Below are 12,571 nucleotides of genomic sequence, written 5' to 3' on the forward strand. Positions count from 1 at the left end.
CATTGCTGCCACTGAGAAATGGGCGTAACTATGAGGGGTCCCTACAAGAGGCCTGGGGAGAATGAAGGCGAGGAGGAGGAGGCGGCGGCGGCGGCGGCGGCGGCGGCAGCGGCCGCTGGGCATCTTGCAGGAGCTCCGGAGGCCGAGCAGCGTTCGGAAGTTGATTCAGACTCCGACCAGGAGACGGAAGGTGCTCCCGGGCAGGGATGGGGGCAGGCCTTTCTCCTCAACTGGGAGCTTATCCCGCAGGGTTGCAGAGGGCAGGCTGGGGCCAAGTAGGCAGGGGACCCCTGTCCAGCAGGGAGCGCACCCCTCCGTGGGACACCTTCAGGACAGCCTGTGGTCTCTCCAGTCCTGTGCCCTCCCCACAATGCTCCTGGCGGCATCAGGAGTTCCATCTTTAGAAGACGCCTCCAGGGGCGCTTGGGTGGCGAAGTCAGTAAAGTGTCCCACGCTTGATTTCCGCTCAGGTCCTGATCTCATGGTTTCATGAGTTTGAGCTTGAGGCCCGCATCACGCGCTGTGCTGACAGTGTGGAGCCTGCTTGGATTCTCTCTCACTCTCTCCCTCTCTCCCTCTCTCTCTACCCCTCCCCCACTCACACTGTCTCTGTCTCTCTCAAAATAAATAAACTTCAGAAAGAAAGAAAGAAAGAAAGAAAGAAAGAAAGAAAGATCTCAAAAGAAAGAAATAAGCTTAAGAAGGAAAGGAAAGGAGAAAAAAAAAAAGAAAACACCTCCAGGGGCACCTGGCTGGCTCAGTAGGTGGAGTGGGGGACTCTTGATCTTAGGGTTGTGAGTTCGAGTCCCATCTTGGGTGTAGAAATTACTTAAAAATAAAATCTTAAAAAAAAAGAGGGGTGCCTGACTGGGTCAGTTGGTTATTAAGCTTCGGACTCTTGATTTCGGCTCAGGTCATGACCTCACAGTTTGTGGGATTGAGCCCCAAGTCAGGCTCTGAGCTGACAGGGTAGAGCCTGCTTGGGATTCTCTTTCCCTCTCTCTTTGCCTCTCTGCTGCTCTCTCTCTCTCTCTCTCTTAAAAGTAAATAAATGAACTTAGAAAGAAAGAAAGAAAGAAAGAAAGAAAGAAAGAAAGAAAGAAAGAAAAGGGAGAGAGAGAAAAGAAGAAAACACCCCAAAGTGATGTTAAAATGCAAAAACTCCACCAAACTGTGTAAGAGGGGGTGTCCTACCCAGAAATGGGATCAGGGCTGGGTTTTCCCAACCCCCAGGAACAACTAAGCTAATGAATGTATAAAACAGAATTGTTTGTTTCTTCCCCCATAAAATGTTCACAACACATACGTGTTCTGCAACCCAGTGGAAAACACATAGCATGCACTTTGGCATCAGACATGCAGGGTCCTGATCCTGGCTCTACTCAGATTAGCTATTACTTTCTGTGTGACTTTAGGGAAAGGATTTGCTTTCTCTGAGCCTCAGTCTCTACTAGCAGAGGAAGAAATGCTTCTAGAGGGAAACACAGACTGGATGGTGACAGAGGGTGGGGGGGAGGAGGCTACTGTGTGTAGAGAGGGATCTACATTCATCATCTCCCTGTCTCCTATCAGGCATCCATGGGCCTGGAGAACTGGTCAAAGACACCCTCTACCTGAGGTCTTGCCAGGCCCATAGAGTTGTGCCCGCCTCCTGCTTTCTGCGCCAAGGGAGAGCCCCAGAGCTGAACCTGCGGCACCGTGGCCTGGGGCCCCAGGTAACCTTGGGGAAACCCCGGGGCCAGGCTTGGAGTAAAAGGACCTCAGAGGCAGCAGCCATGGAGTGGCCCCTTCTTGAACCCATACTGCACACTCCCCAACTTTGCTATGTGCCAGGCATGTCCCATCCCCTGTATCTGGGTGACAGGTAGGATCGAGGCTATGACAGAATTCAGTGTAAGGGTTGAGGGGCCTGCAGGGGACCTCTAACCTGCTGGGGGGGGGGGCAGTCAGGGAAGGCTCCAGGAAGTGAGATCTGGGTGAAGCCTAAAAGAGAAGCAGGTGTCCCCTGGGCATGTGGGAAAGAGAGAGCCTTCCAGTTGGAGGGCACCAGGTGGGCTGAGCCCTGGAAACAAGCCAGGGTAGTGGCTAGCTGTGTCTGAGGCCTTCGCCCCTAGGAAAGACCAGGCCCCTCAGGCCCCTCTTTGTCCAAGGGTGCCCGGGCTCTGGCTTTCGCACTGAACTCCCATCCCTATGTCAAGCGGCTGGACCTTCGAGACAATGGGCTCTGTGGGGCCGGTGCAGAGGCCCTGGCAGGTGCCCTAAGCAAAAGCAGCAGCATTTGTGGTAAGTGCTGAGTTTGGGGCTGGTGGGCACATTTGAGTCCTCCCTTTCCTGAGGGGTGTGGGCTCCCCCCATAGCTGGGCCTTCTCACTTGGGGCCTGTTGGTGTTGCTGGTGCAGGGGTCTTAACACAGGGTGGGGCTGATGGGGGTGGAGTTAGAATCTCTGTGGTGCCCCCAATGCTGGATGCTACTCCTCTCCTGATTGCCTACTCCCCACTCCCCTCCTTGGCTGGCCAGCACCTCCCCCTCCGTATGGTGGCCTCCCATTGCCTAAATGCAGGGTGAAAGCGTCCTCCAACAGAGAGCCAAAGGGTGGACAGTGTGAGAGGGTGGAGGGCTGGGTGGGAATGAAGTGGGGCTGGATGCAAACGCCACCTCTACCACCGATGAGCCACCTTCTACCAGGGATGACCCTGGGCAAGCCATTCACCCTTGCTGAGCCTTACTTTTCAATCTGTGAAATGGCCCCAACAATACTACTTAGCCCTTGGAGTTGTACTGAGTATTAAATGAAACTGCATATGTGACATGCTCCAAGCATGGCCACCTGGGCCGTCATTGCCAGTTCCCAGAAATGCATCAGTGAAGACTTCTGTGGATGTATTATATCGCTGCCAGGCATGAATCATCAACAGGGTGACTGGATCTCCATCGCAGGCATCCTGCACAGCTCCATGAAGTAGGCGGTTTTAACCCCTTGACAAAGAAGCTTGTGGATGCGTGGGGTGGGTGTGGGCATCAGAGAAGCTGCCTGGGGGCCTGGGGAGAGGCAGCTGGTGAGTGGCAGAGTCACCATGCGACCCAGGATGGTCCAGCTGCAAAGCCCCTTCTGCTGCCTCAGGTCTGGAGGTTTGGGGGATAGAGGAAGGCGGAAGAGGGTGGTGCCGGGCTTCGGATCCCACTGATTGAGAAGTGGTGCTGACCCCTAGATGTGGACCTGTCGGAGAACCAGCTGGGAGCAGTGGGAGCCCAGGCTGTCTGTGCTGCCCTCATGGTGAACCCAACCATGCAGAAGATACAGCTGGCAGGAAATGGCCTAGACGAGCAGGCAGCCCCGTACCTTGCTGAACTCCTGCTGGCCCACACAGGCCTGAAAGCCCTGGACTTGAGCTATAACCAGCTGAATGACCAAGCAGGTAACATCTGACCAGGGTCACCATGGGGGCACTTGAGCCCATCTTCCTGGGGCAGGGGTGGGTGAAGGTTGGCAGGACCATTCTGAACATTCATACTCTGGCTCCCATTTCCCATGTTCCACTTTAGCCTACCCCTCTCCCTGTCCTTCCACACAGAACCCTTAATCCATTCCACGGAAGTCATGGCCTGCTGCTGCATGTGCTGGGTGCTAATTTAGCCACTAGGGACCCAGTTGTGAACAAAACAAAGTCCCTGGCCTCAAGGAACACACGTTAACTAGATAATTGTCTACAATTATTGGTGCCACAAGATAAACAAAAGGAATGATTTTAGAGAAGAATGCTATAGAGAGGTGGTTGGGGAGGGCTCTGTGAGATGACATTTAAGCTGAAATGCGCAGGGTGGGAAGGAATCAGCAATAGCAAGACCAGAGAGAGAGAGCATTTAAAGCAGAGGAACAGTAAACATGCAGGCTTATTTCCCAGACTGATAGACACCGGTGTGACTGGGCTAGTGAGCCAGGAGAGAGGGGCCAAGCTGTGAGTTGAAGAGGCAGTGGAGAGCTTCAGGCCTACAAATCTTGGCAAAAGGCATGAAGATTTTATTTCAAGTACCGTCTTCACGTACATCCACTTTGATGGGATTTCTTGATCTCACCACTTTCTCTCATGTCCCGGGGCCTTTGCACAGACTATCAGCTTTGCCAGGAGCATGCACTTCTACCTGTCTGTCCTCAAGCACTCCAGTCAGTTACAGGAATCACTCAGAACCCTGGGTTAGGAATACAAATCCCTGGGCCCTGGGTCTGCTGAACCAGAATCTTGGTGGGGGGATGCCCATGCATCTACATTTTAATGGGTACCCCAGGAGATTTATCTGATCAAGAAAGTTTGGGAATCACTTTTCTGTCTCAAGCTGCTTAGGGTAGGAATGGTACCAGCCTTGGCCTTTGAGAATCAGCCTTAGAATTTAACTGCCAGAGAGCCATTTACCTTCTAAGAAAATTATCTTTTTTTGAGAGAGAGAGAGAGAGAGAGAGAACACAAGGGGGTGTGTGTGTGGGGAGAGAGACAGAGAGACAGAGAGACAGAGAGAGAGACAGAGAGGAGACACAGGATCTGAAGCAGGCTCCAGGCTCTGAGCTGTCAGCACAGAGCCCAATATGGGGCTCGAATCCACAAACTGTTAGATCATGACCTGAGCTGAAGTCAGTCGCTTTAACTGACGAAGCCACCCAGGTGCCTCCCTTCTAAGAGAATCATCATGAGAAGTCTGTGAAATTAAAAGAGAAGTTCAGGGCTGCTTGGGTGGATCAGTCAGTTAAGTGTCTGACTTCACCTCAGGTCATGATCTCGTGGTTTGTGAGTTCAAGCCTTGCATTGGACTCTCTGCTGTCAGCACAGAGCCCACTTCAGATCTTCTGTCTCCCTCTCTCTCTGCCTCTCCCCTACTCTCTCTCTCTCTCTCAAAAATGAATAAATAAACTTGAAAACAGGGAGAAAAGTTTATTTCAGACTTCCAAAAAACTAAGTATAGATGTCTCCCAGATCTTCACAGTGAAAAAGTAAGCACCAGAGAGACAGCCAGGATAGTAGGGGCCGGAAGCTAAAGCTCTGTGAAGCCTGCACAAATATGGAGTACGGAGGTCTTCATCTTGGAAAAGGACAAACTCAGCAGGACCATGTTGTTTCCCTAAATGGGGATCTGTGGGGATCTCAACTGCCTTGAGGGGTGAAGAGCTTAGGTCTCAATCTCCCGATCTGACCCATGGCGAAGGTAGCCCCTGCCTCATAGTTGGCTACAGGGGTCATGAAGACCAAGTATGGGAATTTCAAGAGGCCAATCATGCATGTTGGAGAATCTCCTCACCCTCTAGTTGTTCAGAAAGAAGGGTTTCCCTACAAAGTGCGGACCACCACTCTCTCTTCTCAGCCCTAGAAGCGTCTGTATCCAGAGTCCTAGCTCAGGAAGGCATCACTGGGAGTCCTAGCAGCCTTGCAGGGAGCTCTCCAAGGTGCCAAAGCATCTTGCTCCAGTGGGTCCTGCTGGAGTAGGCTTGCTTTCTTTCTTTCTTTCTTTCTTTCTTTCTTTCTTTCTTTCTTTTCCTTCCTTCCTTCCTTCCTTCCTTCCTTCCTTCCTTCCTTCCTTCCTTCCTTCCTTCCCTTCTTCCTTTCTTTCTTTCTCTCTTTCTTTCTCTCTCTCTTTCTTTCTTTCTTTTAAACATTTTTAACATTTTTATTTATTTTTGAGAGACAGAGCACAAGCAGGGGAGGGGCAGAGAGAGAGGGAGGCACAGAAGCAGGCTCCAGGCTCTGCAAGGTCAGCACAGAACCCGATGCAGGGCTCGAGCCCACCAACTGTGAGATCATGACCTGAGCCAAAGTTGGATGCTTACTGGACTGAGCCACCCAGGTGCCCCTCTTTCTTTCTGCCTTTCTTTCTTTCTTTCTTTCTTTCTTTCTTTCTTTCTTTCTTTCTTTCTTTCTTTCTTTCTTTCTTCTTTCTTCCTGTCTTTCTTCCTGTCTCTGTCTTTCTTGTCTTTCTCTTTTCTTTTCTTTTCTTTTCTTTTCTTTTCTTTTCTGTCTCTCCTCTCTCTTTCTTTCTTTTTTTGAGATTTTATTTTTGGGGCTCATGGTTGGTTCAGTAGGTTGTGATTCTGACTCTTGATTTTGGCACAGGTCATGATCTCACGGTTTGTGGGATTGACCCTGAGTTGGGCTCTGAGCTGAGAGTGTGGAGCGTGCTTCAAATTCTCTCTTTCCCTCTCTCTCTGCCCCTCCCCTGCTCACTCTCTCCCTCTCTCAAAATAAATAAATAAACTTAAAAATATTTCATGTTTAAGTAACTTCTACACCTAAGGTGGGGCTTGAACTCACAACCCCTAGATCAAGAGTTGCATGCTCTACTGACCGAGCCAGCCAGGCACCCCCCAAGCAGGCTAGTTCTGCTTAATTAGTGCATCTGTTTTTCTTCCGTGCATTTCTTCAAACTAGCCTCACTAAACCTGCAAGAGGAGGAGCTGAGACCATGGAGAGGAGTCAAATTCAGATCCTTGAGGGACTCCTAGGCTGATGGGAAAGACTGGCCAGGCAAAGAGAGGTCATTAGATCAGAGCCTGGAAGGATAGAAGCATAGTGGACTTGGGCCTGAGGCAGCCTAGCCCAGCTGGGTAAGCAAGGCTTCCTGATGTCATGAACCCAGGTTAGAAGGACGAGGAGCTGTTATCCAGGTGAAGAAGGGGGTCAACAGTTCTACACAGGGGGACAACCCAGAGGCATGGGAGCAGGTCACACTGGCTGAATGCTGACAGAGTGGAGAGCATGATGGGTGGCTGGGGCTTCTCTGCATTTTATAAGCTAAAAATCTCTCGGGGTTTCTTACCCTGCACTGCACCCTCTTTCCTTTCTCCACCACAAGTGTCTCCTTTGCACACAGCTGCACCAGCCTCATCACCTTTTGCCTATAGACTATGGCACAAGCCTTCCAACTGGTGTCCTGGGTTCTAACCCTGCCCCTGCCTACCCCAGTCCATACCCTACACCTGCCACTAAGGAGCCCGGCCTTGTCATTTCTTAAAGCCCTCCCTGCCTACTAATCGGTTTGTGCCCAAAAGTCTTGGTCCAGCATTGATGGCCTCTCAGTATCTTTCCAGTGTCCATCATTGCTACCTCATTTCACTGGCTTCCCCCCACCCACCAGGCCTGTGGGAATTTTCTCAGGTGCTCTATGCTCCCACATGCCTCTACACATTTGCTCTTTCCCATGTCTGTTCTCCACTGTGCATGCACACACACCTGGTGAGTCCCTCAGTCTTCAAGATTATCTCCTTTTTCCTCACTTTCCTGACCCTCCTCAAAAGGGAGTAAGTCCCCACGCTGTTCCCACACATCCCCATTTGTAGTTGTATTTGTAGTTGTTCTACTATTTGTAGTAGTCCCACACATCCCATTAAGTTGTATTTACATTTGAACAATGTGGGTTTGACTGCGTGGGTCCACTTATACACAATTTTTTTTTTTATAAATACAGTCTAGTATTATAAGTGTATTTCCTCTTATGATTTTCCTTCTTTTTTTAAGTTTTATTTATTTATTTTGAGAGAGAGAGAGAGCAAGCACGTGCATAAGCGGGGGAGGGGCAGAGAGTGGGGAGAGAGAGAATCCCAAGCAGGCTCCATACTGTCAGCACAGAGCCTGACACTGGGCTTGATCTCACAAACCATGAGATCATGACCTGAGCCAAAAGCAAGAGTTGGATGTTCGACCTACTGAGCCACCCAGGTGCCCCACATAATTTTCTTAATATTTTCTTCAGGTGGGGCGCCTGGGTGGCTCAGTCGGTTGAGCATCTGACTTTGGCACATGATCTCACCGTTTGCGAGTTCAAGCCCCATGTGGGGCTCGGTGCTGACCGTTCAGAGCCTGGAGCCTGCTTCCGATTCTGTGTCTCCCTCTCTTTCTGCCCCTCCCCCGATCTCTCTCTGTGTCTCTCAAAAATAAATAAACGTTTAATAATAATAATAATAATATTGGGGTGCCTGGGTGGCTCAGTCGGTTAAGCGTCTGACTTCAGCTCAGGTCATGATCTCTCTGTGAGTTTAAGCCCCGCGTTGGGCCCTCTGTTGCCAGCTCAGAGCCTGGAGCCTGCTTCTGATTCTGTGTCTCCCCCTCTCTCTCTCTGTCCTTCCACTGCTCATGCTCTGTCTCTCTCAAAAATAAATAAACATTAAACAAATTTTTAAAAATAATAATAATATTTTCTTCAGGTTACTTTATTGTAAGAATACAGCATATAATATGTATAACATACAAATATGTGTTAATCAACACTGTACATTCTCGATAAAGTCTTCTTTCTAAAATCCAATAGCAGTAGGCTGTTAGTAGTTGAGGTTTGGGGGGGCGGTCAAAGTTATAGGCAGATTTTTGGCTGCACAGGGGCTGGCACCCCTAACCCCTGTGCTATTCAAGGGTCAACTGCTTCTCCCCCATTAAATGTGAATTCTTTTAGGACAGAGCAGGCCCATATAGGGTTCAACTTGGTGACTGTTGTGCCAAGCAGAGACCCTGGCACACAGCGGTCATCAGTATTATTTTTTGAGGGAAAGAACAGAGTGAATAAGGCCTGTCTTGGTGTTTCTGAAGGGGAGATGCTTGGACCAGCCCTGGCAGAAAATACTGGACTCACCGAGCTTAATATAAACTGGAATCACCTTCGAGGACCAGGAGCTGTAGCCTTTGCCAGGGCACTGGAGGTATGAACACCTCTGTCACCCATCTGCCCTCTGGCCTGTCCTGTGGGGACAGTCTCCCAGGTGCCATCTTCCTATCTTTGCAGCTCTTCAGAAATGACCCTTGGATCCTTCAAGCAGAGCTTAAAGAATATTTTGTTTGGTGATTTTAATTGTCCCAGCCCCATTTCGTGACTCCAAAATACCGTGCTCACTCTCATGTCACTTACTCAAGGGTCTGCAGTTCAATGTTGCACACCTTCTCCATTTATTACAGACATATGGCTGGTGGGGGACATCGTGCAGTCTGGTGACACATGCCTGCTATGGGCACATGCAGATGCTTCCCTGAGATGACAGCCCTGCACCCTGCATGCCAGCACATAGTCTTAAACATCCCACCTGCTTCCTTCGATGTTGTGGTTCATAAGCCTCAGGAATGTGTGGCTCCTAGCCCCTGCCAGGATGCCCCTGGTGCTGGCTAGCTTTGTGGGGCCCTCCTCAGGGAACAGCAGCAGCTGCCTTGCCCCCCTCCTCAGGGGCTGACCTGGGGATCCTGCCCCACAGGGTGGTGGGTCAGGCTCTGTCCTCCCAGTGCACCCACAAGCTCCTGCCCTTCTCCCCATCACAGCCCCCCCCAAAGCCCTTCACCGGAGTCCCTCTGTCATTCTGCTCTGTGCCTCAGAGGACCTGCCCTTGAGCCTCGCCCCCCACCCCCCGCCCCCAGCAGCCATGGAACCAGACCACTGTGTCCCTGGGGTCTGCTGCTGAGCGGTGGGCCTCTCAGTCTCTGAGGATCATCCACACCCACAACCACCCTTGGTGCCGTGCTTCCAGTCATTTGGTTCTCCCGGTCACCGTCATCCAAGCCACGAGACTCTTACCAGGAACCTCTGACCTTCTGCTCTCAGCCCGTGCTTTTTTGCACCCTGGGCCTCCCGGGCTCTGAGGCGGTGACCCCTGGCTTTCCCCACTTCACAGGTGGTCTCCTGGCTTCACTCTTTTGCATTCTAGGCAAACATCTTCCTGAGAGTCCTGGACATCTCATACAATGGCTTTGGAGATCCTGGAGCATCTGCAGTGGGTGAGGCACTTAAGACCAACAATGTGTTGGAAGAGCTCAACATGAGGTGAGGCACACAGGGTGGCCCTGTGTCACAGTCTCCAGATCCATAGCCACCTGAGGGACCAGGGGCTCCATGATCCTGTTACTGTTTACCACCTTAACAACTCCCAAGCCTACCACAGTTTACCCACGATGGGGCTTGAGACACAATCCAAGAGCACCCAGCTCCCTCCTTCTCACTCAAGTTTAGCACTGGGTTGTTTTTTTTTTTTTTAAGTTTGAAAAAAAAATTATTTAAGTAATCTCTACACCCTACAAGAGTTCAAACTCATGACCCCAAGATCAAGAGTCACGGGCTCTATCGACTGAGCCAGCCGGGTGCCCCTCGAGTTCAGCACTTGTACCTTGGAGCTCATAATTCCTGACGGATAGGTGGGGGCTGCTAGTGAAAACATGTATGTAAAACATCTTCACTTAAAAAGGGGAGGAGGGGTGCCTGGGTGGCTCAGTTGTTTGAGTGTCCAACTCAATTTTGGCTCAGGTCATGATCCCAGGGTTGTGGGGGGCGGGGGGTAAGGGAGGGGAAAGTAGGGGAGGGATGCTCCAGGTGTGCTTGCTGAGTGATCTCCCTCAACACTGGGAACCAGGGTTGTTATCCAGCTTTTACATACTGACCTGCCCAGGGTCCCTGGGGCATCAGTGGAGGCTGGAACATGAAGCCCAAGCAGGTGGATGCACCAGCAACACCAGGTTGGACCCTGGGACCATCTGGCTCTACACAGCTGCTCGGAAGGTAGCAAAATGCATATGTCTTTCTGTTGCAGCAACAACCGCATCTCTGCAGTGGGAGCCCTGAGCCTGGGCCTGGGCCTCCGGGTCAACCAGACACTGAGGATTCTTGTTGTGAGTGCTAGCCTGATGGGGCAGGCCCCAGCATAGACCTGCCTGTATGTGTCCACACAGATCCCTCCCCTGCCTCATCTCCCCACTCCAGTGGCAGCAGGGTACGAAATTTCTAGAGCCCAGATGAGGGAGGGGACCTCCTGGTTTCCTCCTGTGACCACTTCTTTCCCTTGCCATTCCCTCACCCACCTCTGACCTGACCCCGGCACTTCTTCCGACTCCTCCCTCGTCCATCCTTCTCCCCCCAACCCCCAGCAGTGTCACCTCCACCTCCCGACTGTCCTTGCTCCTTCTCAGCTCACTGGGTCAGCCCAGGTGTACCGTTGGCTATGCTCAGACCTACTTGAGGCCTTGTGTGACAGATGGGGTTTCCCTTTCTTCAGCATTGCCAGTCGGGTAGGAAAAGGGAGGGTGCAATGGAAGGTGAAGCCCAAGTGGGCCACTGTGCTCAGAGGACAGGTCCTGGGGGGCATCCAGCCCTGCCTGGCTCTCAGCTCCATCAACTGGCAGAAGAGCACCCTGTGGGCGTCTGGGTGGCTCAGTCAGTTAAGCATCAGACTTCGGCTCAGGTCATGATCTCATGGTTCATGAGTTCAAGCCCCGCATCAGTCTCTACTGTCAGTGCAGAGCCCACTTTAGATCTTCTGTCTCCTCTCTCTGTGGCTCCCCTGCTCATGCGCGCGCGCTCTCTCTCTCTCTAATAAACGTTAAAAAGAAGAAGAAGAAGAAGAAGAAGAAGAAGAAGAAGAAGAGCCCCCTGAAGCACTCCCATCCATGCTCCCCCCTGCAGCCCAGACCTCTCTTAAGCTCTGGATCCCCATTTACAGCCACCTGCTGGACCATCCCCTAGATGTCCCATGGGCATAAAGCACAACCCGAAGGCATCCTCTCTCTCTAAGGGCTGCCTCTTGGTGGTGGGGGAGGGGGGGCTCCTCACTGAGTCAGAAGTAGGCGCCCAGTGCTCACTCCTCCCTCTCTTTTCCTTGCCTTCCAACCTTCATCTTACTTCCTGCAGGGTGCTGGGGCTGCCTGCTCTTCCTTCTCACTTCCCCTCAAGTTCCATTGACCTGTGAATTTCCCATCTCTCGTCCTTCCTTGTCACCTGCCAGTTGATCTTTCTAAAGCAGAAACATGCTCCCGTCCCCTCCTTGCTTTAAACCTGTCAACAGCTCCCCTCTGGATAAATCCAAGGTTAGTAGTATGGCATTCACCGCACATTGGGCTCTGGGCTCTGCCACAGCCCCTCTGCCTTCCACCGCTGAAGCTCATTCGCTCACCCCAAGCTGCTCTGAATTTTCTGCACATGATGCAATTTCTCCCCTTTGTTTTGCTCCTCCTGCTCTTGCTGAAATACCCAGCTCTGCCCGCTCACCCGTAAAGCTCAGTGCGGGTGCGTAAACTTCACCTCCCCAGAAGGGTTGATGTACACTCTCATTGCACTTATCACACTGCATTTTCATGATGTTTCCTTTTCCTCTCCTCCCCGTGATGGGTGAATTCCTTAAAGGCAGAGCTGTGCCTTGTGTGTCCATATCTTTGGCACCTGGCACAGATTTGGGCATATGGTGGGCACTCAGCCAGTGCATACTCCCTTCCCCTCTTCCCCAGCCTCACCGCCTCACCCAGGGTGTTTTGTCAGTGGAGACAAATTCTGAGCTGAGACAGTGGGGCTGTCCTGAGGCACTTGTCATCAGAGATGAAGAATCCTTCCCTCCCTTTTGACTTGCTCCACCTCCAGCTTCCCTGGGCTCAGTTTTTCTCAATTGTGTGTGTGTTTCTCAGATGTCCAGGAATCCCATGCGAGGCGAAGGCTGCTTTGGAGTTCTAAAGTCTGTCCGGGATAATCCAGGGTCTGCCCTAGAACTGCTGGATTTCTCTGTAAGAGCTTTTCATAAATCTCATCTGTGATCCTTCCAACAGCCCCACGAGTTCTCATTTAGAGGAAGAAAGTAGG

At 51.5% G+C, this 12,571-nt stretch overlaps 1 protein-coding gene across 1 annotated transcript; it reads left to right on the top strand.

Moving 5' to 3' along the window:
• Positions 1 to 30: 30 nt before the first annotated feature.
• Positions 31 to 12,538, top strand: LRRC74B (leucine rich repeat containing 74B). Its single transcript, XM_053213955.1, has 8 exons — positions 31 to 190; positions 1,573 to 1,715; positions 2,151 to 2,283; positions 3,211 to 3,417; positions 8,563 to 8,672; positions 9,663 to 9,778; positions 10,539 to 10,617; positions 12,400 to 12,538. Exons 1-8 carry the CDS (start codon positions 31 to 33, stop codon positions 12,523 to 12,525), a joined length of 1,074 nt encoding a protein of 357 aa, XP_053069930.1. The 3' UTR covers positions 12,526 to 12,538.
• Positions 12,539 to 12,571: the final 33 nt, after the last annotated feature.

The sequence above is a fragment of the Acinonyx jubatus genome, unplaced genomic scaffold (genome assembly GCF_027475565.1).
Source record: "Acinonyx jubatus isolate Ajub_Pintada_27869175 unplaced genomic scaffold, VMU_Ajub_asm_v1.0 scaffold_40, whole genome shotgun sequence".
Lineage (NCBI taxonomy): Eukaryota > Metazoa > Chordata > Mammalia > Carnivora > Felidae > Acinonyx > Acinonyx jubatus.

Bases quoted from the DNA above. Each gene is read 5' to 3' on its own strand.
- LRRC74B (XM_053213955.1), top strand. From the start codon at position 31: ATGAGGGGTCCCTACAAGAGGCCTGGGGAGAATGAAGGCGAGGAGGAG. The intron at 3,418-8,562 runs GTAACATCTGAC...GTGTTTCTGAAG, and splicing joins CCAGCTGAATGACCAAGCAG to GGGAGATGCTTGGACCAGCC. The intron at 8,673-9,662 runs GTATGAACACCT...TTTGCATTCTAG, and splicing joins CCTTTGCCAGGGCACTGGAG to GCAAACATCTTCCTGAGAGT.